The 23,083-nt window shown below is 50.5% G+C and overlaps 1 protein-coding gene across 2 annotated transcripts in view; it reads right to left on the bottom strand.

The window, feature by feature from the left end:
• Window positions 1-23,083, bottom strand: part of MAP3K5 (mitogen-activated protein kinase kinase kinase 5) — a 1,016,304-nt gene that overhangs the window by 70,397 nt on the left and 922,824 nt on the right. For both annotated transcript variants that reach the window (XM_086927404.1, XM_086927403.1), the window contains exon 25: window positions 22,424-22,529. In XM_086927404.1, coding sequence (XP_086783530.1) covers window positions 22,424-22,529 — 106 coding nt within the window. The remainder of the gene's footprint in view (window positions 1-22,423; window positions 22,530-23,083) is intronic.

Genomic DNA, 23,083 nt, shown 5'->3' with positions numbered 1-23,083 from the left:
GGATGGTCTGCGAAAAGACCCTACCAGTCTGGACAGGACAGAGTGTCCCACAGGGGACCAGACCTGCGGAGCAGGGAAGTAACCTCGTTCCTTCCAGGCAAAAGGACCCCCACAAGCCGAACACCAGTGACTTCAAGAGGGATGGAGGAGGAAGAAGGAAGACTGAAGAGGCCCGTACACTCACAACAGAGGAACCAAGGGCAAGGCTGGAGAGGCCGAAGTACCCCACTCCCCCTCAAGGAAACAGAGCTTCCAGCCAATGCCTGGACAGGCAGAGGAAGAAGAAGAAGAAGACGACGAAAAAGCCTAGAGTGCTCAAGGAAACAAGGGAAAGAAGACAAGCCCACCCAGAGGGAAGGCAACAGGCCGGCCAGAATGGCACCGATAGCCAAAAGCGCCAGAAGCAAGAAGAACACAGAAGCATCACAGCTCTCAGAATAAGAGCAGGAAGGAGAGGAAATGCCCGGACACACCATCACAAGGGGCCACGCACACAACCTCAAGAAGCAACAGCAACATATAGAAACGCCATGGAGAACAGCCACCCGAAGGCGATCAGTACTCCCCAGCAGAGCTTAGCTATGTAACAGCTACCACCACCCCACATAGGGTACATTAAGTCCCAGACATGGGAACCCTATTTGGAAGAACTTCTGCAGCAGAGGAAAACCAAAAGAGTCACAAGGAAAAAACACCCCAGCGGAAGGCTTGACAAGCAGCCCAAAGAAAAACAGAAGGCCTAATCTCAGGGCCAAGTCTATGTAACAACTCCAGCAAAAAAACACACAGTCAACAAAGGGGCCGTCCAGCAGCCAACAATGCCAAAGCCCCAGCAAGGAGGACTCAATGGCCGAAAAACACAATCTACAGCAAGGGCAACCGGACCAAGAAGGCCCAGAACAAGCTCAACTCAGCAGTCACTGAGGAGGGGAAGGAGGATAAGGATAAGGATAAGGCAGAGAAGGAGGAGGAGGACGGAGCCCTGCCAGGAACCTTTGGATGGCGGAGTCAGCCGGGCCATGGAACAACAGGCTGCCATCAAACGAAAGATCAATGAGCCGCTCCCGAATATTTTCAGGGAACACGCCATTCCGAAGCCAAGCATGGCCAGTCAGAAATCTTTATTGCATGATTAAAAAAACCTTTGCAAGTTACAGAATTTTAAGAGCGATATATCAATGAATACATATAAAAATAAGTATAAGATCATATGTGTTATGAGGATTATAAAAATGTGTAAAAAACATACTTATAAAAAGGAGAGTTAAGGATCATGTCCATTATACAATAAGGTGGCAGTTGGAACTAGGCTAGTAATTGTGCTGGTGAGAAATCGCGTACTTGGGACTCCTCACCAAGTTTTTTATCTGCTTGTTCCAAAAACCTTACTAGGGCACAGTTTAATTTAGTGTTCCGAGGGTCAAAGCAAGCCAAGACTGCTGCTCTACACGATCTGATCATGTTTGTGTTCCAGAGTTTCCTCAGGAGGGACCGCCTTTCGTTCAGCAGGTTTGGGCAAAGACAAAGGATGCGTACTATGTCTTCTTTTTGATTCCCGCAGAGTCTACATTGTTCCTGTCCGTGGGCTCTTTTCCATTTTGGCAAATGGACCAACAGGTTGATTACTCCCATTCTCAACTTTAGGAAACTTAATTTTGTTCGAGTAGTGAATGGTTGAGTTACGTACTCCTGTGGGGTCAACTGGACATAGGATTGCAAGGACATCCATCCGTGACTTCTTTTTGCCAGCCGAGCCTTGTCTTCCACGGAAGAGAGCTTTTTTGTGCTTATTTTCGCTAGTCGTTTGAATTCATTATGGCTTACTTGCATGCCCCAAAGGTCTTTCAGGCCTAGTGTTCTTAATCCTCTTTCCCAATATGCATGCCCTGCTCGCCATAGATTCATTTGAAGGCAAGACCATAGATGTTGTGCTAGGCTGCCTTCCTTCGATGATCTCAATTTATGACAGCACATTAGAAAACTAAAGGCTCTGGCAAGTGATTGGTGGCAGATTCCCAGTTCCAACCTAATTTGGGCCGGTGATGTTTGACTTGGTAGCTTGAACACTATTCTATAAATTTTTGTAAAAATTTTGTCCAGTTGGCCGCTATCCAAGCCTTTTAGAACCTCGCTTCCGTAGGTTAATGTGGGAATAATTTTTGCTTGCGCTACCTGGATTGTTGGAGCGAACGTTGGGCCTTGTAGTTTCTTATGTATAGAACTGATTGCGAAAGCAAGCGCAGAACCCTTCTTTTTTTGTTCTTCTAGATGTGATTTGTATCTACCGTTGTTGTTAAAAGAGACTCCAAGGTACTTGTGGCATTTGGATTCAGCAATCCTTTCTTGATTCAAGACCCAAACCAGCTTCTTGGCCTTTCCTGAACGCACCGCCAAAATTTTGGTCTTCTTGCTGTTTATCTGGAGCTCATTCTTATTTGAATAGTCAGAGATGGCGTCCATGAGTCTTTGGAAGCCGATCTTTGTTTTGCTAAGAAGTACAACATCATCAGCGTATAAAAGATTTGACAACAAGAAACCAGCTACTTTGGGAGAATGAGAATTTACCTTATTTAAGGCTTCTGGAAGGTCGGATAGGAACAAGTTAAAAAGTGTGGGGGCAAGGACACATCCTTGTTTTAGCCCTTTTGTCCAAGCATGGCGATGGAGGGCGACTGAGGAAGCCATGGCCCGGCCCAGCACCTCCGAGATGTCTAGAGCAGAGAATAAACACCTCTAGCTACCGGCCATCCAACACATGATACCGTAAGTCCAATGAACAGTCTCTTGGTAAGCTGCAGATACCAGAGAATTAGCCGAGTCCCACAAACAAGAGGAGGCCCTAGCCAATACACACAAGGAGTTAAGGGCTGCGCTGGTCGAGGTAAACATGTTTCGCCCCAGGAGTCCAGCCAGCGGGCCTCCCGGGACGGCAGAGTCAACAGTGGCGGCAGGGAGGAAAAAGCAGTCTGCAAAAGGGGGCTGGCGGCAGAGGGGTGGAGGGAAAGACACTCCGGGTCACACAGCGCCAGAAGGTGCCGGTGCAGAAGGTGTTGAGGCTCTGGATCCCCTGGGGCGGGACACCCCCCAGCCCCCGTCAGAAGAAAGGAGCTAACCCTCAAAGGGAAGCAAGACCTCCCTCCTACCGGAGCCCTGGTGGAGAACCTCCAAGAGATGGTCAGCCAGGAAATGAGCAATCGGGTCACCCATACACAGAATGCCCACAGTCGTGGACACCGCGTGAGCGAAGGCTGCACCCACCTCTGTAGGGCCCGCGGTGGAGAAAGCAATTCCTCCATGAGCGATGGCTGTAAACTAAGGCAGCCGTCCCCGAAGCCAAGCGGGACAGGCAAGGACTAGACCTGACAGTCAGAAGGAGCCGAAGAATGGGGGACCTGCCGCTACTCCGACGAACAACTCGGCCTCAGAAATGACGGGGAGCCACCCTTCGACGACGCCAGTGAAAAAGACACCACAGGGCGGCTAGTCTCCGGGGAGGATGACACCAATATGCAGCCAACATCCAGAGAAGAGGGAGCGCCCGAAGACTAATCCGCAGTACGACCCCTGTGTGGAGCCGTAGAGTCCGCCACCTGAGGCAGGACGCCAACACCATCCGACACCGGAGACACCGGAGAGAACTCCTCCAAGTCACACAGCGCCAGGTACCGGAGTGGAGCCAGAGCCAAAGTGCCAAGGGGCGGCACCGGAACGACGCTGACTCTACCTCCGCCGAGGCACATGCCTGCATGGAGAACAGAGAGGGACCGGGGGAGTGACACGAAGCCCTCCACCAGCCTCGGCCCAGAATGTGGCAGAGGTGGCCCAGCGACCCATGTGCGATGACGCCAGGGACGATTCAACCTCCGACTCGCCTTCCAATGAGGCAGCCACCTGCAGGGAAGATGCAAGAGGGGGGCAGAGGGGGACGAGGGGTCCCCACCCAACCCCAACCCAGAGCGGGACAAGGAGAGGTCACCAACCCCTGTGGCACTGCTCGGAAGAGCAGGCGCTGGCGCCAAGGCGGCATCAGCTAAGCCGTGGACGAGGCTTTCGCCTGCCCAGAGGGCTGAGCAGGGCTCGGGGATGCGAACCGAGCCTCTGGGACCTCCCGCGACACCACAGGGACTTCTGCGGGAGTTTGCGGCTAGGCAGAGGGGCCGTGGTCTGAAGGAGGGACCCCGAGGGGCCGCACCCCAGCAGCACCTCATCCTCCAAGCCTGGATCAGAACCAGTCGGCACAAGGGACGGAGCCGCCGGAGTGCCCCGCGCAAGGCAAAGGATCGACTGAAGCCCCAGGAGGGGAAGGAGGAGGAGACGCCAGCGAGGCCAGCACAGCCGCCGCGTATGTCTCCATCTAGACTCTCAAAGCCCCATCACCGGGAAACGGTGCATAGGACGACACGCGGGCCGCATTACCCGCAGAGAGCCCATGCTCCCAGCAGGCTGAACACCAGCCCCCGGGGACAAACTGCAACACTTACCCACTGGGGAGCGACGATCTCGCGACATCGGAGAAGGGCGAGGACTATGACCACGGCTGTATCTGAAGCTGTCTGCAGAGGCTAACCGAGGGGAGGAAGCTGACCTGGAGAGACGCGCCGAGAGTAGTTTCATCCGGCGCTCCTGCCGTGACTTCGGCTTCAACTGTTGGCACGCCTCACAATCAGTGGTGCCGTGATCCTCCCCTAAACACCATATATAAATGAGGTGAGGGTCCGTCACCAACATAAGAAGCCCACACGATGTGCAAGTCTTGGAGCTCGAAGGCATTCGCACACTGTTCCACCAAAAGAAGAGACAATGAAGAAAAAAGGGCCCCAAACAGACCCGTAGCAAAGACTGGATCCGCGGTGCATGCAGAAAAATAAAAAACTGATGTAGGCGTGCCGGGAAGGGGCTAATGTGACCTCGCTGACGTTACGTACGCGGACGACGCCTGGGCGGAGTCGCATGATGCTGCCCTGCCCCTGGCAGGCAGGGATGCTGTGGCAAAAAGTGTCTGGATCAAGTCTCACGCCTGGGGATAATTCTTCATGAAGGAATCAGCAGCTAGTAGTCTCTATCAGATTGTCCAGGCAGGAGTGTTTGGTGAACTTGTGCAGCGATGCCGACGTTAGCTGCATGACAGATGTCATTTAGGGGACTCCTCGTCCCAAAGCAGTAGTAGCTGTAGTCACCCTGGTGGAATGGGAGCGCAGCCCTACTGGAGGCTCCTTCTTTGCCAAAGAATAGCAGGCTTTGATGCACAGAATGACCCACCTGGAGATGGTCAGTTTGTGCATGGCCCGACATTTCTTAGCGCCCACGTAACCTACAAAAAGTTGGTCGTTCACCCGGAATTAGAAGGAAAGCGCAAGTTTTGGATTCAGACGGTGGTGCCTCTCTTCCTCTTTCGAAGGATACAGAAAGAAGGTGGGCAAAGTGAAGGTTTGGCCAATGTGGAAAGAAGTAACCACCTTGGGAAGAAAGGAAGGACTAATTGAGAGGACGACCTTGTACAGATGAATAGGCAGAAAGGGAGGCTTGGAAGAAAGAGCTTGTAGCTCACTCACCCTGCGTGCAGAGGTGATGGCCACCAGAAAGGCAGTTTTTACAGTGAGAAGTCTGAGAGGACAGTTATGTAGTGGCTCAAAGGGAGCGCACATAAGATAGGTAAGAACCAAATTCAAGTCCCACTGAGGCATTACGAAGGGAACCGGAGGAAAAAGAGGAGTAATGCCCTTAAGGAATCTATTTACAACAGGGTACTTGAACAGAGAAGGCTGATCAGGAAGCCTAAGGAAGGCTGAAATGGGCGAGAGGTAGCCCTTAAGAGTGCCCAGAGCAGAGCCCTGCTGGTACAAAGAAAGGAGGAAAGGGGACCCACAGCCTTTGCTGTGCACCATGCCACAAATTTGTTCCATACCGTCTTAGTGGAGGTACGCCTGGCTGGCAAGATAAAATCGCAGACTTCGGGAGGCAGGTCAAATTACGTCAACTGCCGCTGCTGAATCTCCACGCAAGGAGGTGAAGGCAGGACAGGTTCGTTGGAGGACCGTCCCCTGCTGCTTCTATAGAAGATCCTCCCGAAGAGGCAGTCAGATCGGAAGATTGATGGCCAAGTTGAGCAGCTCGGAATACCAGACTCTTCGTTCCCAATCCGGAGCCACAAGAATGACTTGGGCCCGGTTGCGCTTGATCTTCTTCAGCACCCTGGGTAGAAGTGATGTAGGCGGAAAGGCGTATAGAGGACCGCAACTCCACTCACGACTAAAAGTGTCGCCAAGTGAGTTCCGCCTTTGAAATTACAACATGCAGAATTGCTGACATTGCGCATTCTCTTCGGTGGCAAACAGATCTAACCAAGGCTCTCCCCACTGTTGAAAGTGACCTTGCACCACCTCCGAGTGAAGGCGCCATTCGTGATCCATCATGCACTGAGGCTGAGTTCATCTCTGCCCGGGCATTCAGAGAACCTGCCAGGTGTTGAACCACCGGGAAATGCCCTGATGTTCCAGCCACGTCCAGAGACGGAGAGCCTCTTGACATATTGTCCACGACCCACCCGCCCTGCTCTTGCAGTACCACATGGCGGTGGTGTTGATCATTAACACCTGCACGTCTCTTCCCCAAACAGAGGGAAGGAATGCCTTGAGTGAAAAACGAATCGCCCGAAGCTCTAGAAGGTTGATTTGAGGCCTCTGATCTCCACCTCCCCCATTGTGCCACCCTATCCCAGAAGTGATGCATCGGTCACCACTGTGAACTCTGTTTGAGGAAGGGAGAGTGATCTGCCGTCGACCCAATCTTGGTTAGTGAGCCACCACTGCAGTTGGCGTGCAGTGCCCTCAGAGATCTGAAAGTAATCAGACAGGTTCCCCTGATGCTGTGCCCACTGGAACTTCAGGTCCCACTGAAGTGCCGGCATATCCCATCTAGCATGAACCACCAGCAGGATGCAGGAGGCCCTAGGGCCCAGTAGCCTCAAGGTCATCCTGACCGAAACCCAGGAGAGAGGCTGAAAGATCAGAATCATAGCCCAAATATCCCGAACTCACTGTTCGGGAAGAAAGACCGAAACAGCGTTGTGTCCAGAACTGCTCCGATGAAGAGGAGCTTCTGAGCGGGAGTCAGGTGTGACTTCTGCATACTGATGGAGAACCCAAGCGAATGCACAAGGTCGGCCGTAGTCTCAAGGTGGGAGAAGATTGCCTGGGGCGAGCCCGCCTTCAACAACCAGTCATCAAGAAAGGGGAAGACTGGAACCCCTGATCTGCGCAGATGAGCTGCAGCCACAGCTATTACTTTCGTGAACACCCGAGGGGCGCTGGTAATACCAGAGGGGAAAGTGCTCGTGGCCTACCATGAACCGCAGGTAACGCCAGTGGGCTGGCAGGTCGGGGACGTGAAAATAAGTGTCCTGCAAGTCCAACCCTACCATCCAGTCTCCAGGGTCGAGGGGAGATAGAACCTGAGCCCTGGTCAACATTTTTTACTTCTTCCAGAGGAAGCGGTTGATGTTCCTGAGATCCAAGATGGGACACAGGAACTTGTCCTTCTTGGGCACCAGAAACTAGTGGGAATAGCAACTGTGACCTTCTTCTGGGGCAGGAACTCGTTCGATGGTGCCCTTGGCCAAGAGAGCCATAATTGGAGAAGGGCCAGATGATCCCCTAACTTTCAATGGTACTGAGGTGGTATGGCCGGGGGGGTAGTCACGAAGGGGAGGAAGTAGCTCCTTCGGACTATCTGCAAAACCCACCTATCTGACATGATGGAACGCCAGTGGGGGAGATCATGGTGAATTCTGCCACCCACTGGCGTGTGCTGGGCCTGAAAGATCGGACTAGGAGGGTTTGGAGGCTGCTGCAGAGGGGGCAGTGGTGGGCTGGCCCCCAGAACCACAGCAGGCGTTCCCACGTCCCCGGATGCGCTGGGCTGAACAGCCTGCGCCAGCCTGTGGCCATGGAAGGAACGTGGTGGTGCACCTCTTCCGTAGCCACGAAAGGGGCGAAAAGCAGACAATGCAGGGCATGTGGTGGAGAGGCCCAAGGACTTGGCCGTAGCCCGAGAGTCCATGAAGCGCTCTAGCACACTATCTGCTTTGTCGCCGAACAGGCGGTGGCCATCAAAAGGCATGTCCATCAGGGTGTTCTGGAAATCAAGAGAAAAAAAGTCGACCTCAGTCAGGCGTAGCGTCGAAGGGCTTCCGACGTTGAAATCGTCCTACCCAGCAAGTCGGCGGTGTCCAGTCCACAGCGGATGGTAAACGTTGCTGCATCTCTCCCCTCGGCAACTGCATGGGAGAGCAGGGCCAGGGCCTCCTCCGGGCACTGAGGCAGCACTTGCGCCGCCACCTTATCCCACACAGAGTGGGAATAACGGCCCAACAGCCATGCAGGTTTAACCGACTGCAGTCCCAAGCTGGAGGAAGAAAACATATTCTTCCCAAGTTGGTCCAGATTTTTGGATTCCCTATCACGTGGAGCGTGAGGAAAGGCAACTTTGGATGTGGAGGCTTGGACCATCAAGCTCTCAGGGGTGTGGTGCTGGGAGAGGAAAGTGGGGTCGCCTGGGCTGGGTGGTGGAGTTGGGCAATCATCCTATCCACAGGCGCCCCTGTGTTGGGCCTGGACCAGGACCAGGTGCCCAAAAGGATGTCTGTTAGGGCTTCATTGAACAGCAGCAGAGGTTCCGAAGAGCTTGCTACCAGCTGAAGCACCTCTGTCAGAAGGTTAGTCATGACTGCTACCGTAGGTAGCTCGCGGTGGAGAGCCTTGGCCGCCCTACGCAACACCACTGCATATGACGCTCCCTCCTCAGTTGCCACGGTAGGAGAAGACAGCATGCCTAGGTCTGAGGAGGTATCCAGACCACTAGCATCCCCCAGTTCCTCCCTCCAGTCTGGATCATAATCCAACTGGTCTGTTAAAGGGTCACCAGACCCTCCCCAGTCTTCCTCACCCTCCTCTGGCAGCCAATCTGGCTGAAAAGGGCCAGGGTGGAACACAGGCACGAAAGTACCCATTGGTGCCGGATCCAGCGTCGGTTGAGGCTGGTTCGGCTCCATGTCCACATCGGGCAGAAGCTGGGGTCGGCTGCGGATGTGGTGCCGGTGGAATCAGCGCCGGTGGAGGTGTAACATGGTCGAACAACGCCGATCCGGAGCCAGGCCTGGATCCAAGGAGGCCCTGCAGTGCCGAGGCTGAAGAGGCCCTGCAGTGCCGAGGCTGAAGCCGCCGGCATCGAAGGCCTAGGGCCCCCAGCCGAGCCCGCAGGGCCCGAAGACTCACTGGCGGAGTCGGGCTGCCCAAAGATGGCATGCATCGCTTCGTAAAATTAATGAAGCTGGGCAAGGGTCGCTCCTGGTCCCGGGAAGGGAGGGAAGGCCGGAGTCCACCTTGCAGGCTTCGCATGGGGAGCCGCGGGTTGGGCACCACCTGCACCCTTTGTTGTGTCGGCCGACAGACGAGGGGAAGTCGAAGAGCGATGATGCTTTGCTTCGACTTACCTGACCCCGATTTGGAAGACTTGGAGGAGGAGTGATGATGACTCCGCGACCAGTCCCTTGACCTCCCACGCGACCTGGACCATGAGCGCCGTGGAGCCGACTGCTGGGTCTCGTAGAGCTTTCGGGACCGCTACGGCAAAGAGTTCGGGCCATGGTTCGGCAGTCGGAGCACGACTTGAGGTCATGGTCGTGCTCCAGGCAGTCGAGGCACACGAGGTGCGGATCAGTCAACGACATCAGTCGGTTACAGTAACCGCTTGCCTTGAAACCGGGCATCCCTCGTGCACCAGGAGTTGATGGACTAAAAAAACAAAGTCGACATAAGTCGAGAAAAAGTCAGTCAAAAATTGACTGGAGATACCGCTTTTTCCAGATCAGCACTTGCTGGCGCAGAAAAAGAAGGAACTGATGTCAGCGCGTGAGGGTGGTGTCTATGAAGCTACCGCAACGTCATCCCGGCGACGACGATGCGAGACCGAATGCGGAGTCGACCGACGCCACCATCCGACGCGCTTGGGTACTGTTGACAAAAAAAACTCCGGATTCAATCTGACGCCTGGGGGTAATTCTAAGGTAAGGATTCTATAACTAACAGTTTCTTTCAGATTTTTAGTTTACAGCTGACCATTCAGCTGGCTACTTCCTGTAAGCACGGATTCAGGGATAGATGATTAGAGGTGTTAAATTGGAGTTCAAAGACGGGTACACAGCTGTGAACTGTGCTGGTTCTGCAAAAATAATTTGTCACTTGGCTTGTAGTTTGTTGCACCACAGTGGTGCTGTGGCAACAGCTCTTGTATTGTGGATGGAACACTGCAGGGCATTCAAAATCACCCCGAAACTGAGCACTAGTGCCAGCAGCAAGGCCGGGTCATCAGAGGGCTCCAAGGACTCCAGCAATGCTGGGTCACAGGGAGCTTGAGGCCAGTACCATAACTGACAGCAAATCAAAATGAAGGGTTAGAGTAACAGGAAGGGTCAACTAAAAACAACCATAATGCAGTAGAAACTTGGAAACTTACATCTGCACAAGGGAAACGACAATCACCTGCACCCAGAAAGCTCACCCTATGGAGGGTGGGGCGGTGTCAGTATCCCGCCCGTGAGTGGACAGATTTGGAAGGCCTGCAGAAAGACTGGCATAAGAGCAGGCGTGGGCAGAGCATCAGTTCTTCAAGCAGAGGTTTTAAGGGGAGGAGAAGGTAATAAGGACGAGTTGTATTAAAGACTACTCCTGTGTGCAGAGGATGGGGAATGAGACCAATGTGGTTTACATGTTTTACCCTTCGTTCTGTGGGTAAGAGGACATTCACATTGTCTGGGTGATGAAGAAAGGGCCTTGGTGTGATCTGTAGGTAATCGGTAAGATGATACATTGAGGAGCATTTGAAGGTAAAAAGGGTGTAATGTGACATACAAATCTTACATGCCTTACGCCGTTCAGCTGGAGTAGGAATAAAGTACTGAACCCATCATCAGGACCCATTAGCTGTGTCTCAGAAAAACCTTGGTAGCAATGGACCAAAACCAAGGACTTGTGTGATATAACACTGTCACCCAAAATAAGCTTTTGACAACCAAGAAGACACGTCTCCTCATTTCTGAGGTCACTGACTTACTATATTTACAACATGTAGATTATTGAGTGCCTGAGCCAGCATAAGTAAATGAATGAGATTCACACTTGCAAGTGGAGGATTTCGAACCCTTCACACCTCTTGGGAACAATACCTATGCCACATGCAAGGCTAGCAGCTTCAAAGGAAGCACACAATGTCCTGAATGGATGGAAGAGAGTGACCTGCTCTCACTGCTGGACCACTGCGAGTAAACAGATCCATCATGCCATGGCGTCTGCTAAGAAATGATCTATTTCAGACTCTGCCTCTACTGCTCTTTGGGACACCCTAGGACAGCGGAAGCAGATGGTGAAGGATTTGAATTGTGAAATGGTTTGGACTGAATTGATCACAGGTGGAAGGCCAAATAGAGGATCCATAAACAGAGGACGGTCTCCACCATGTTGGAATATTACTTGTGAAGGGTGCTGAAAGGATGTTCGTGCTATTACCAACAAGATTTGTCTCCACACTGAAGTTACATTGGGACTGTATAGTGTGGGAATCTTTTAGAACAGGGAAAGACACTTTCCTTATCTGGTTCACAAGGGTATTTGGACCAACCTTGCTAGGGACAGCTGATTGTCTGCTAGTAAGCATCGCCTCTACGCTGCAGGAAGGGCTCCTGAGACTTCATTAGTGGTGTGAAGTCTCTTAAAGCTGATTTCATAAAGACAGAGGTATTTAGGATCAGTCTTAAGTACTAAAAGCTTGGTATCTTTTTGGGCACCAGCACAAACACTTTGAAGTTATTACTTCTACTCATGTAAAACAAGTCTATACACAAACGCCTCCAACATTAGCACAGAAAGGCTGCTGGCAGAACCCAGGAAACCAACTTCCCGTCAACTTGACGGACAAGTGGCACACCTTCAGTAACACCTTATCTGGTACAGACTATATCAAGCCACAGATTCCTTACCTTAGAATATTCCCTAGGCTTCAGACTGGATCCGGAAATTTTTAGTGAGCAATACCGCCAGTAGGTGGCGTCGTTCGGCTTCACATGGCATCATCTGCACTGGAATTGAGGTTTATGGTTCCTATATAGCCACCACCAATGCGCACTGACTTTGTTACTTTTTGCAACTTTCCACTCTAGTAGCGCAAAGCAATGAAGTACACTGACCACTGGTGTGGAAAATAGGAACCTGAAAGGGAAGTACTTTGTCCCTAGAAGTCTGTTCTCAGGGCAGAAAGGATGGGTGGGTAGGTTAAGGAATCTGTGGCTAGATAGGGTCTCTACCAGATAAGGCATTACCAAAGGTAAGTAACTTGTTTATCTGATAGAATTCTATGCATATTCCTATCCTTAGAATAGATACCCACGCAATACCTCCCTTGAGGTGCGTCGTTGACCAATTTCACATGAGAAAGTCCTGCAGGATTGAATAGAAAAATGCCCAGCTCTACAGACCTGACTGTGCAGACAGTAATGTTTGGTGAAAATGTGCAATTAGGCCCACGTCGCCACCTGGCATATATCCAGGATCAGAACTCCACAAGCTAACGCAGTGCTTGCAGTTTTAGCTCTGGTGGAATGAGTACGCATATCCTCTGAGTTGCTTCTTGGCCAAATGCGTAGCAGACTTTGATGCAGAATACAATCAATCAGGAGATGGCCCATCTTTTCTTTGCTCCAACATACACTTCGAAGAGTTAGTCATCCACCAGGAACTCTTTTGTGCAGTCAAGGTAAAAAAAACAAAGCTCTTTTTGAGTCCAGGCGGTGAAGTTGAACCTCTTCCTTAGAGGAATGAGGCGGAGAGTAAAAAGTAGGCAGAGTGACAGTTTGGCCTACGTGAATTGGAGTGACCACTTTCGGAAGAAAGAAAGCACTCATATGAAGCACCAGTTTGTCTGGGTAGATTTTAAGATAAGGAGGTTTGGATGACAAGGGCTGAAGTTCACTGATCCTCTGGGTAGATGTGACTGCCATAAGAAAGGCTGTCTTGATGGTAAGGAGCCTGAGTGGACAAATGTGCAGAGTCTCAAAGGAAGGGAGCACACATAGGGAAGTTGAGGGTGAGATTGAGATCCCACGGGGGCATATTGAAGGGAGTGGGAGAGAACATATGTTGCAAACCTTTCAAAAATCTATGTATAATAGGGGATTGGAAAACGGAAGGTTGGTCAAGCAACAGAGGAAAAGCAGAAATTACAGATATAGCTCCCTTAAGAGTGCCCAAAGCAAAGCCCTGCTGGGCAAAGGAAAGGACAAATAGGAGCACCAGAGAAAGGGGATAAATGTGTCTTTCTGAATGCTATACCACAAATTTAGCCCATGGCAGGCATTAACCATCTTTGTAGAGTGATGCCTGGCTGCCAAGATAACATTACAGACTTTGGGTGGATGATCGAAGGCTATCAACTGCCGCTGCTCCATCTCCATGCAAGAAGGCAGAGCGTTGACAGGCTCAGGTGGAGAACCCTCCCCTGCTGCTGTGACAGTAGATCCTCCCACACGTGAAGCCTGATCGGAGGACCAATGGCTATACTCCACAGTTCGGGATATCACACTCTCACAAAGATGACTTGGGCCCGGTTGTTCCCGATCTTTTTGAGAACACTGGGCTGGAGTGGTATGGCCGGAAAGGAGGCCTGAGCTCCACTCATGCCAAAAAAAGTCTCTGAGCGAGATTGCCTTGAAAACTCCAGCAGGCAGAACTGCTGAAATTGTGCATTTTCGGCAATGGCGAACAGATCTAACCAAGGCTCTACCCATTACTGAATCCATTGGATGGAGACACCATTGGAGATCTGCTAGGCACCTTCGGATGAGTTTGTCCAGTCTGGCTTTCAGAGAACCCACCAGATGTTGAACCACCAGGGAAATGCCCTGCTGCTGTTCCAGCCATGTCCAGAGATGCAGGGCCTCATGCCAAAGGGCCCATGACCCTACTTGCCCTTCTTATTGCAGTACCACATGGCAGTGGTGTTGCCCATAAAACCTGCAATAGCCTTCCCTGGATGGAGGGTAGAAAGGCTTTTAATGTCAATTGGAACGGTCAGAGTTCCAACAGGTTCCAACAGGATGATGTGGAGTCCAGATTCCACAAGAGAACAGAGTCCTCTTATTTCCACCTCTCCCAGATGGCCGCCCCATCCCAGGAGTGACGCATCTGTGACTACTATCAAATCTGGCTGGAAATGGGACAGGGGTCAGCCGCTGACCCAGTCACGTTTCGTAAATGACCACTGCAGATCCTTTGCAGTTTCCTCTGAGATTTGGACCATGTCGGAGAGATTCCCCTGATGCTGAGCCCACTGGAACTTCAGAGCCCACAAATGCCAATGCGCATGTGTCACAAGCAGGATGCAGGAGGCCATGAGGGCCAGCAGCCTCAGAGCTAGTCTCTCCGAAATCTAGGATAGAGGCTGAAACATCAGTATGACTGAATATCCTGGACTCACCATTCGGAGGATAGGTCAGAAAATTCACTGTGTCCAGAACAGCTCAGATTAAAGTGAGTGTCTAATTGGGAGTCATGTGTGACTTCGGCACTTTGATAGTAAACCCCAGTGAATGCAGGAGGTCCGCCATAGTCTGGAGGAGGGGATGACAGCCTGAAGAGAACTCGCCTTAAAGAGCCAGTCGTAAAGATAGGGACAGACTGGCACCCCTGATCTTCACAGATGAGTTGCAACCACTGCCATCACCTTGGTGAACACGCTAGAGGTGCTGCTAAAGCCATAAGGAAGCACAGTGAACTGAAAATACTTGTGGTCAACCGTGATCTGTAGGTAGCGCCTATGGGCAGGCAAGTTGATGGGAATGTGAAAGTATGCGTCCTGCAAGTCCAACCCTGCCATCCAGGGTCCAGGGCAGACGGGACCTGAGCCAGAGTGAGCATCTTGAATTTCCCCTTCTTGAGGAAGGAATTGAGAAAGTGTAGGTTGAGGATAGGAGGAAGGCCTCTGTCCTTCTTGGGCACTAGAAAGAAGTAGGAATAGCAACCACAGCCTATTTCTGGCGCCAGCAGTCTCTCTATGGCTCCTTTGGCCAAAAGAGTTGTCACTTCCTGGTGAAGAAGGGATTGGTGGTACTCCAACAGCATGTCGTAAATGGGTGGCATGGAGGAAGGGGAAGTCATGAAGGGGAGGGAGTAGCACCTTCGGGCACTCTGCAAAACCCACCTGCCTGATGTTATGGACTGGCAGCGAGGCAGGTGATGGTGAATCTTGCCACAGACTGGGTGCCCATGATGATACGTGGGCAGACTAGGAGGGTTTGGAGGCTGCAGCAACAGGAGAGTTGGTGGACTGACTTGACCGCTGGTCACTTGACCCACGCGCGGCTGGTAGGAACCGCATCCACGACCACACAGAGCTGGAGAGCTTGCGTGCCGCAGAGACTGGTTGGACTCACTTCTGTGACCACAAAATGAGCGAAAGGCAGACTGAGGGTGACGAGGGGCCAAAGAAAGCCCCAAGGACCTGGTCGTAGCCCTGCTGTCCTTAAAGCACTCCAACGCCGAATCTGCATTGTCTCCGAAGATACAGGGCATATCCATGAGTGAGGACTGGACACCCCCAGAACAAACAGCCGTCATCAACCAGGTGTGGCTTTACAGGGCTACTGTCAACAAAACTGCTCTGCCTAGTGAGTCAGTGGTGCCAAGTCCACAATGGATGGTGAGCTTTGTGGCATCCCTCCCATCGGCAATAGCCTGGTAGAGCATGGCTCGAGCCTCCTCCAGGACAGTTGACAGCATCTTCACAACTGTGTCCTCTAGCACAAGGGAATTGTAGCCTAAAAGGCACACTGTGTTCACAGACCGCAGAGCCAGGCTGGCAGCAGAAAACATCTTCTTGCCAAGACTGTCCAGCCTCTAGGATTCCTTGCTTGGGGGTGCAGTAAGGAATGCACCAGAATTGAAGTGGGACGTGAAGGTTTGGGCCACCATGCTCTCTGGGGTAGGGTGTTGGGCGTGGAAATTTGAGTTCCCTGGAGCAGGGCGGTGGGTAATTATCCTACTAACAAGAACCCCTGTGCAGGGCTTGAACCAGGTCCCAAGCAGGACCTCAGTAAGTGCCTCACTGAAAGGGAGAAGTGGTTCTGATGGGGCCATTCTCAGCTGAAGCACTTCCGTTAAGACATTTGTTTTAACGGTCACCAAGGGCAAGCTAAGTTCCAGAATCTCAGATGACCTCTGTAACACCATTGCAAAAGAAATTCCCTCCTCTGTAGCCACAGTAGGGGGAGAAAGCATGCCAAATTCTTCTAGAAGTATTCAGTTCACTGCCTTCACCCAGATCCTGAGCCCAGTCCAGCTGTTCTTCATAAGGCTGGTATTCTTCAGAATCAAGCGACCCCCTCCTAGCCTACCTGAGTCCTAGCCCGTAAGAACAGGGCTCAGGCTCTGGGTGCCTCCGGCTCCGTGTCAGAGTAGAGGATAAGAATGGGGATGGCTCCCGTGGTGTTGGCTTTTGGATCCGTATCGGGGAAGGTTGAGGTGGCATGACTGGTGCCGATCTGGATCCATCTGTGCATCCTAGAAGCCCGACTGGTGCCGGAGCTGCCAATGGCGGATCCAGTAAGGGACAGGGAGTGCTGCATGGTGGGGCAGGGGCACTTGAGGGGCAGGGTGCGGGGTAGTAAACTACGGCACACAGCCGAACTGAGGTAAGTACATAAATAAATAAATAAAACTAATTACATTGCACACATTGCAACGCCAAATGACTTACAGAACTAAAATAATCAAAATTTCCCAGAAAATCCAAAGTCACTGCATAGCATTCAAAATGGCTACCAGAGCAAAATGTATTTTCTGATGCCTCTATATTATTTAAACTCTCAAGCGAGGTTTTGCTTGGGAAGCACCCACCCATTTGTGGCAATTCCCCAGCACTAAAACACCTTTCCCTCCTTAATCATGGGCAAACTCTTTTGCAGAGATACTTTTTGCTAAATTCTCTATACGTTTGTCAAACGAGGTCAGGTTAGTTCCTGACCTCGCACCATAATTGTTCCTCACCCCGCATTTTGCGGGATTTAGGGTTTTCTAGGTCCCGCTGCTCACCGTGTCGCGGCGATTCAGGCCGACATCTTAGGTGGGGGAAACTAGGTTGGGTGCCGATTTACGGGCGCAATCTTTGTTGTGGGGCTAGAGGTTTTCCTCGTAGGACTCCCGCGCTGGAGGATCCTTTAAATCCGGATTAGTCTTGCTGGCAGGTAGACTTACTGACTGCAGCGCGTATACTTTGCTACTGCTAAGATTTTAATTATTTTAATTCCTGCATGATCGCGCTGCTGCTTTTTGCATACAAGCGCTGCCTCTTACCTCTGCTACTTTGGGAGCGATATTGAGCGTTAGTTCCTGACCTCGCACCATTATTGTTCCTCACCCCGCATTTTGCGGGATTTAGGGCGATCTAGGTCCCGCTGCTCACCGCGTCGCGGCGATCCAGGCCGTCATCTTAGATGGGGGAAACTAGGTTGGGTGCCAATTTACGGGCGCCATCTTTGTTGTGGGGCTAGAGGTTTTCCTCGTAGGACTCCCGCACTTACGGTTATTTAAGAAGCTTACTTCTCAGGCGCGCAGCGTGGGTGCGCAGCGGACGCAGCGTGGGCGCGCCGGAGGTGTGCCAGAGGTAAGCCCGTTTGCGCCCGTTGGCGCACAGGTCGCGACCGACGCCGGTAATACTGCCTCTTCCGCCTGTCCCCGCTTAGTATATTCCAGAGACGAGCTTACCCGGTCTGATCAGCGCTCCAACCCGAGCGGTTGCTCAAATATCACCGCTAGCCATTTGGAGACACTGTCCTGCGGCTTGCTTAATGTTAGATCTCTCAGTAAGCATCATGTGGAAATTGTTCTCCTTATTGAATCACATGAGTTAGACGTTCTATTCCTGACAGAGAAAGGGACTAGAGCTGATAGTGTGGTGGAACTGGGCCTTGCCTGCCCTCCGGGCTATAAAATCAGGCCTAATCCTCATGTAGTGAATAGAGGGGGAGGGGGCTTAGGTCTCATTTTTAGGGACACACTAGTTTTTTCTCTTCTGGATATAAAGAAAGTTTGGGGCTTTGAGCTGATGGGCTTTTCCTTAAAAGGTCAGGGAGGGGCTTTGCACTCTGGGTTGCTGTGTTACAGACCCCCTGTCAACACTCTGACAGCTCTACCTGAACTGGTAGATCTCATCTACGATCTTTCTAACACTCACGCCAGGTTTTTAGTGCTAGGGGACTTCAATTTGTGGCCAAATGGGCCCTTGGATTCAGCTTATAGAGATCTGACCCAGGCGTGCAGTAATATTCATCTACAGCAGCTGGTTCTCTCCCAGACTCACTAATCCGCATCGCTGCTGCGGCGATTTTTGCGCTGTGCGGCTTTTTTTAAAAGCCGCGTTACATGACGAGCTCAGCTCGTCATCAGCACATGCCACCCGTGGCTGATGACGAGCTGAGGTCGTCATCAGCATCGAAAGGGTTAAAGGGTCATGCCTTGGATCTGGTATTTGCAGATGTTAGGCAGGTAGTGATCAGGGACATAACTCCCCAATGCTGGACGGATCATGCCCTTGTGCATTTCACCCTATCCCTCCCTGTTGACACCTTGAGGAGTGGGACCACGGGAGCTTCCACCAAACTTAGTAGGCAATGGTCTAGGCTGCTGAAACACTCTAGCCTACCAATCGTACTATCAGGGGGTTTTACCTTAGGAGGGAAAGTGGAGGAGAGTTATGCGTGCCTCAGCCAGCAAATTACAGAATCTCTGGACAAAGCGGCCCCCTGGCGGAAGGCAAGGGATAGGTCTAAACCTGCCATGCCTTAGTATTCAAAACATCTCCTCCAGTTGAAACTTCGGTGTAAACAGGCAGAAAGGGCCTGAAGAAAACAGTACTTGGAGCCAGATAGAGTTTACTTTAAACAGACATTGCTGGACTATAAAGCGCAAATTAAGTGCGCAAAAGCCAAGTTTCTCTAGGAGGCACTGATGCAGGCAGTGAATAAGTCTCAGACCTTGTTTAAAATCGTTAAGGATCTCTCCCATCCTGCCTGTTCCACTAATACCATCCCGGCCTCTCAATCTTTATGTGATTCTTTGGGAATAGCCTTTGAGGACAAGATTGCCACTATTCTGAGCGATCTCGGTGACCCGGCCACTGCTACTCCTCAGTCTTGGCTGAATTCGGCATTTTCGATCATCTCTGGGGTCCGTGGAGAATCTGGGATACAGGCACGACTGGACAGCTTCCCTCCTCCCTCTTTAGAGGACTTTTTCGTCTTGGCTAAAGTCGTGTCCTCGGGCTCTGTCTTGGACCCGCTGCCTCATAGATTCTGGAAGGTGTTTCAAAGGAACTCTTTCCTTCTCTCTATGCCGTCTGCTGCCAGTCCCTTAGTACCGCCAGAGTTCCCGAATGTTGGAAGCTGGCAGTGGTCTCTCCTCTTTTGAAGAAGGCAACGCTAGATCCCACTTGTTCGGCGAATTACCTTCTCGCTGCTTTCTTTCCCTATTAAGATCTTGGAGAAGCTGGTCACCAAACATCTGTCCAGCTTCTTAGAAACTAATACCCGTTTGGACGTGGCCCAGTTCGGCTTCAGGCCAGCGCACGGTACCAAATCCGCACTGGTAACCGTCCTGGATGATCTTCTCGCGAGTAGACTCTGGTCGGGCAGCCTTCCTAGTGCTGCTCGATATGTCGGACACGTTTGATACGGTCAGTCACTCTATTCTAATCAGCAGACTGGAGGAAGCTGGGGTAACCGGCCTGGCTGGTTTCCTATCTCCAAGATAGACGTCAGGTAGTAGCCTTGCCGCATTATAGATCAGAGATCAAAAAAGTGGGGCAAGGTGTGCCCCAGGGGTCTGCAATCAGCCCTATTTTATTTCATCTTTATCTCCGTCCTCTGGTTATGCTGATTAAGTCTTTTGGTATCTCGGTCATCAACTATGCTGACGACACGCAGCTCATCTCATCCTTTGAAGGAAGTGATGCTGTGTCTCAGGAGACTTTTCATCGTTGCATGTCAGCCACTGCGGAATGGCTGCGCTGTAACTCTCTCCAGTTTAACAGCTCTAAGACCGAGGTACTGCACTGTTCCATGGACTGTACCCCCCGCTCCCTGCCGGCGGACTTCTGGCCCACTTCGTCCCAGGGTGTAGTTGTAGCAGCAGATTCTGCCCGTAACCGGGGCGTCATGTTTGGACCGAATTTACAGCTGGATGTATTCGTGAATAAAACAGTCGCCACATGCAATGCATGATGCTGCTTCGCACGCTGCATAAGATCCTTCCTATGCTTCCAGTCCAAGTTATACCAGAGGTAGTGCGCAGTATCATTTAAGCAGGCTTGATTACTGCAATGCACTACTTCTGGGCGCACACAGCACCTTGATTGGTAAGCTGCAGCGAATTCCGAACATGGCAGCCATGCTGGCTTTATCTCGGCTGCGCTCGGACAGAGTAACATCGTTATATTGTAACATCGTGCATGCTCAGGAAAGTCAAAACGCCAGGATACCCTCTGGGTGATAATTAGCGCTATATAAATAGGCGATACATACATACATACATACATACATATTAGCGATCAAAAATACTTTTCTTACAGAATAAGAGTCTCAACCACAGTTGATCCTTCGGTGTCACCCGCTCCGGAGAGTATCTGCATTGTGGCTGGCTGCATAGTCTGGGTGCTATCAATGGGTTCTTGTGAAAAGGTAAAACCAGGGCACTGAGACGTAAAGTCACTGAGTTCAACTCCTTTGGTCAAGAGTAATAGCAGCCCTTTTGCTTGGATTCACAAGTCCCATGGTTTTGTCTCAAGCTGTATAGAACGCCGCTGCCTACTGAAAAACTGTGCTACATTTACAGTCTCTAATATTCATAACATGAGCAGCGCAGTCCTAAACCACAATTCCATACTTCATTGCGCGTCCTAAACCATTATTCCACTCTGAATAGAATCATGGTGCATTGTGGCACCAGGGAGACAGAATGACAAAATGGAAGGACACATGCAACACTGTAGAGGGTTGCCAAGGTCCAAACATAAATGTCTTTTTAATATAACCATTTTTATATATGACATGTTAATACAATTTGTAACGGTCCAATTTTATCCACGCTGTTCAACATTGGTTCATCTCGGTCTCCTTGGAAAATTGTTTGGTTTTGCATTCCCCTGTGGTGTCACCATAGATTATTAAACTTCTAAAACGCCCTCACGGTTATTTTATGATCAAAGATGGCCATGCAGACCTTGGCAGTGGCTAGTATAGCCTACGTTCTGTATTGCGAGCAAGCACCAGTAGTTTTCTGCGCAGCCAGACTCACCTTGGAAACAACAGTTACAACGCAACTGTTACAACGGACTACTTTTACAACGCAACTACTACAACGCAGATCCTTTACAACGAATGCCTTTACAGCGCATGTCATTAAATAGCGGATGCTATTACAACGCATGCCATTACAACGTAAGTATAGGTAAGTTTATCTTTTTTAATACATTTATGGGGTACAGGGGTATTTTTTGGGTTCAGGGCTAGGTTTGGGTTTTGGGGTACAGGGGTATTTTTAGGGTTCAGGGCTAGATTTGGGTTATGGGGTATAGGGGTATTTTTAGGGTTCAGGGCTAGGTTTGGGTTATGGGGTACAGGAGTATTTTTAGGGTTCAGGGCTAGGTTTGGGTTTTGGGGTACAGGGGTATTTTTAGGGTTCAGGGCTAGGTTTGGGTTTTGGGGTACAGGGGTATTTTTAGGGTTCAGGGCTAGGCTTGGGTTATGGGGTACAGGGGTATTTTTAGGGTTCAGGGCTAGGTTTGGATATGGGGTACAGGGGTATTTTTAGGGTTCAGGGCTAGGTTTGGGTTTTGGGGTACAGGGGTATTTTTAGGGTTCAGGGCTAGGCTTGAGTTTTGGGGTACAGGGGTATTTTTAGGGTTCAGGGCTAGGTTTGGGTTTTGGGGTACAGGGGTATTTTTAGGGTTCAGGGCTAGGTTTGGATTTTGGGGTACAGGGGTATTTTTAGGGTTCAGGGCTACGTTTGGGTTATGGGGTACAGGGGTAGCTTTAGGGATTAGGGATAGGTTTTGGGTACAGAGGTACAGGGGTATTTTAAGGGTTCTTTTAAAAAAAACTACTTTAAATAAATTAAATTAATTAAATATTTATAAATTAATTTTTTTTTTAAAAAGATATACTTACCTATACTTACGTTGTAATGGCATGCGTTGTAATAGCATCTGCTATGTAATGACATGCGTTGTAAAGGCATTCGTTGTAAAGGATCCTGCGTTGTAAAAATCGCGTTGTAATGGTATGCGATGTAAAAGTATGCGTTTTAACGTCATACATCCGACTCACCTGGCACTAGTATGGTAATAGCGGTCTGAACGGCCTTCCGGATTATGCTGTCCAACGCAAACATCCAATGTGGCTTAATGTTATGGTTCCTGAGGACCTTGTTGACCTGGTGGAAGATAACGCAATATATACATCATTCGAGTTCCTTTGCACTAAGCGGTGCTGAAGGCATTTACAGCTAACAGTTGATTAGGGTGGATAAAATGGAACGTTTTTCATGGGGAGGTGAAGTTAGTTTAACAAAAAAACACCCCTAAGAAAAATTAAATCCGTACACCAAAAACAGTATCTACTCCCTAAATAAAATGTACACTGCATTTATAGAAATAACACAGCCACATAAGGCAGAAAGGAGCACAGATATAGTGAAATAACACAGTCACTATGGCATAATGCACAAGGAGAACTGATGCAGTGAAATAACACAGTCACTATGGCATAATGCACAAGGAGCACTGATGTAGTGAAATAACAGTCACTATGGCATAATGCAACACGCAATTGCAATGCAATAGGTCTCGCATTTACAAGAGTTTGAGCTATTGGCATTGTAAATGACAATGCCTTTTATTTATGTGTTTTGATAACCTGCAAGCCGTGTGTAAACACGCACTTTGTACTTAGTTGTTGCTTACGAGAAGCAAGGATGACCGTAACTGC

The sequence above is a fragment of the Lissotriton vulgaris genome, chromosome 6, assembly GCF_964263255.1.
Source record: "Lissotriton vulgaris chromosome 6, aLisVul1.2, whole genome shotgun sequence".
NCBI lineage: Eukaryota > Metazoa > Chordata > Amphibia > Caudata > Salamandridae > Lissotriton > Lissotriton vulgaris.
Note: the sequence above shows the minus strand (reverse complement) of the source record. Positions and strands in the feature narration are given on the sequence as shown.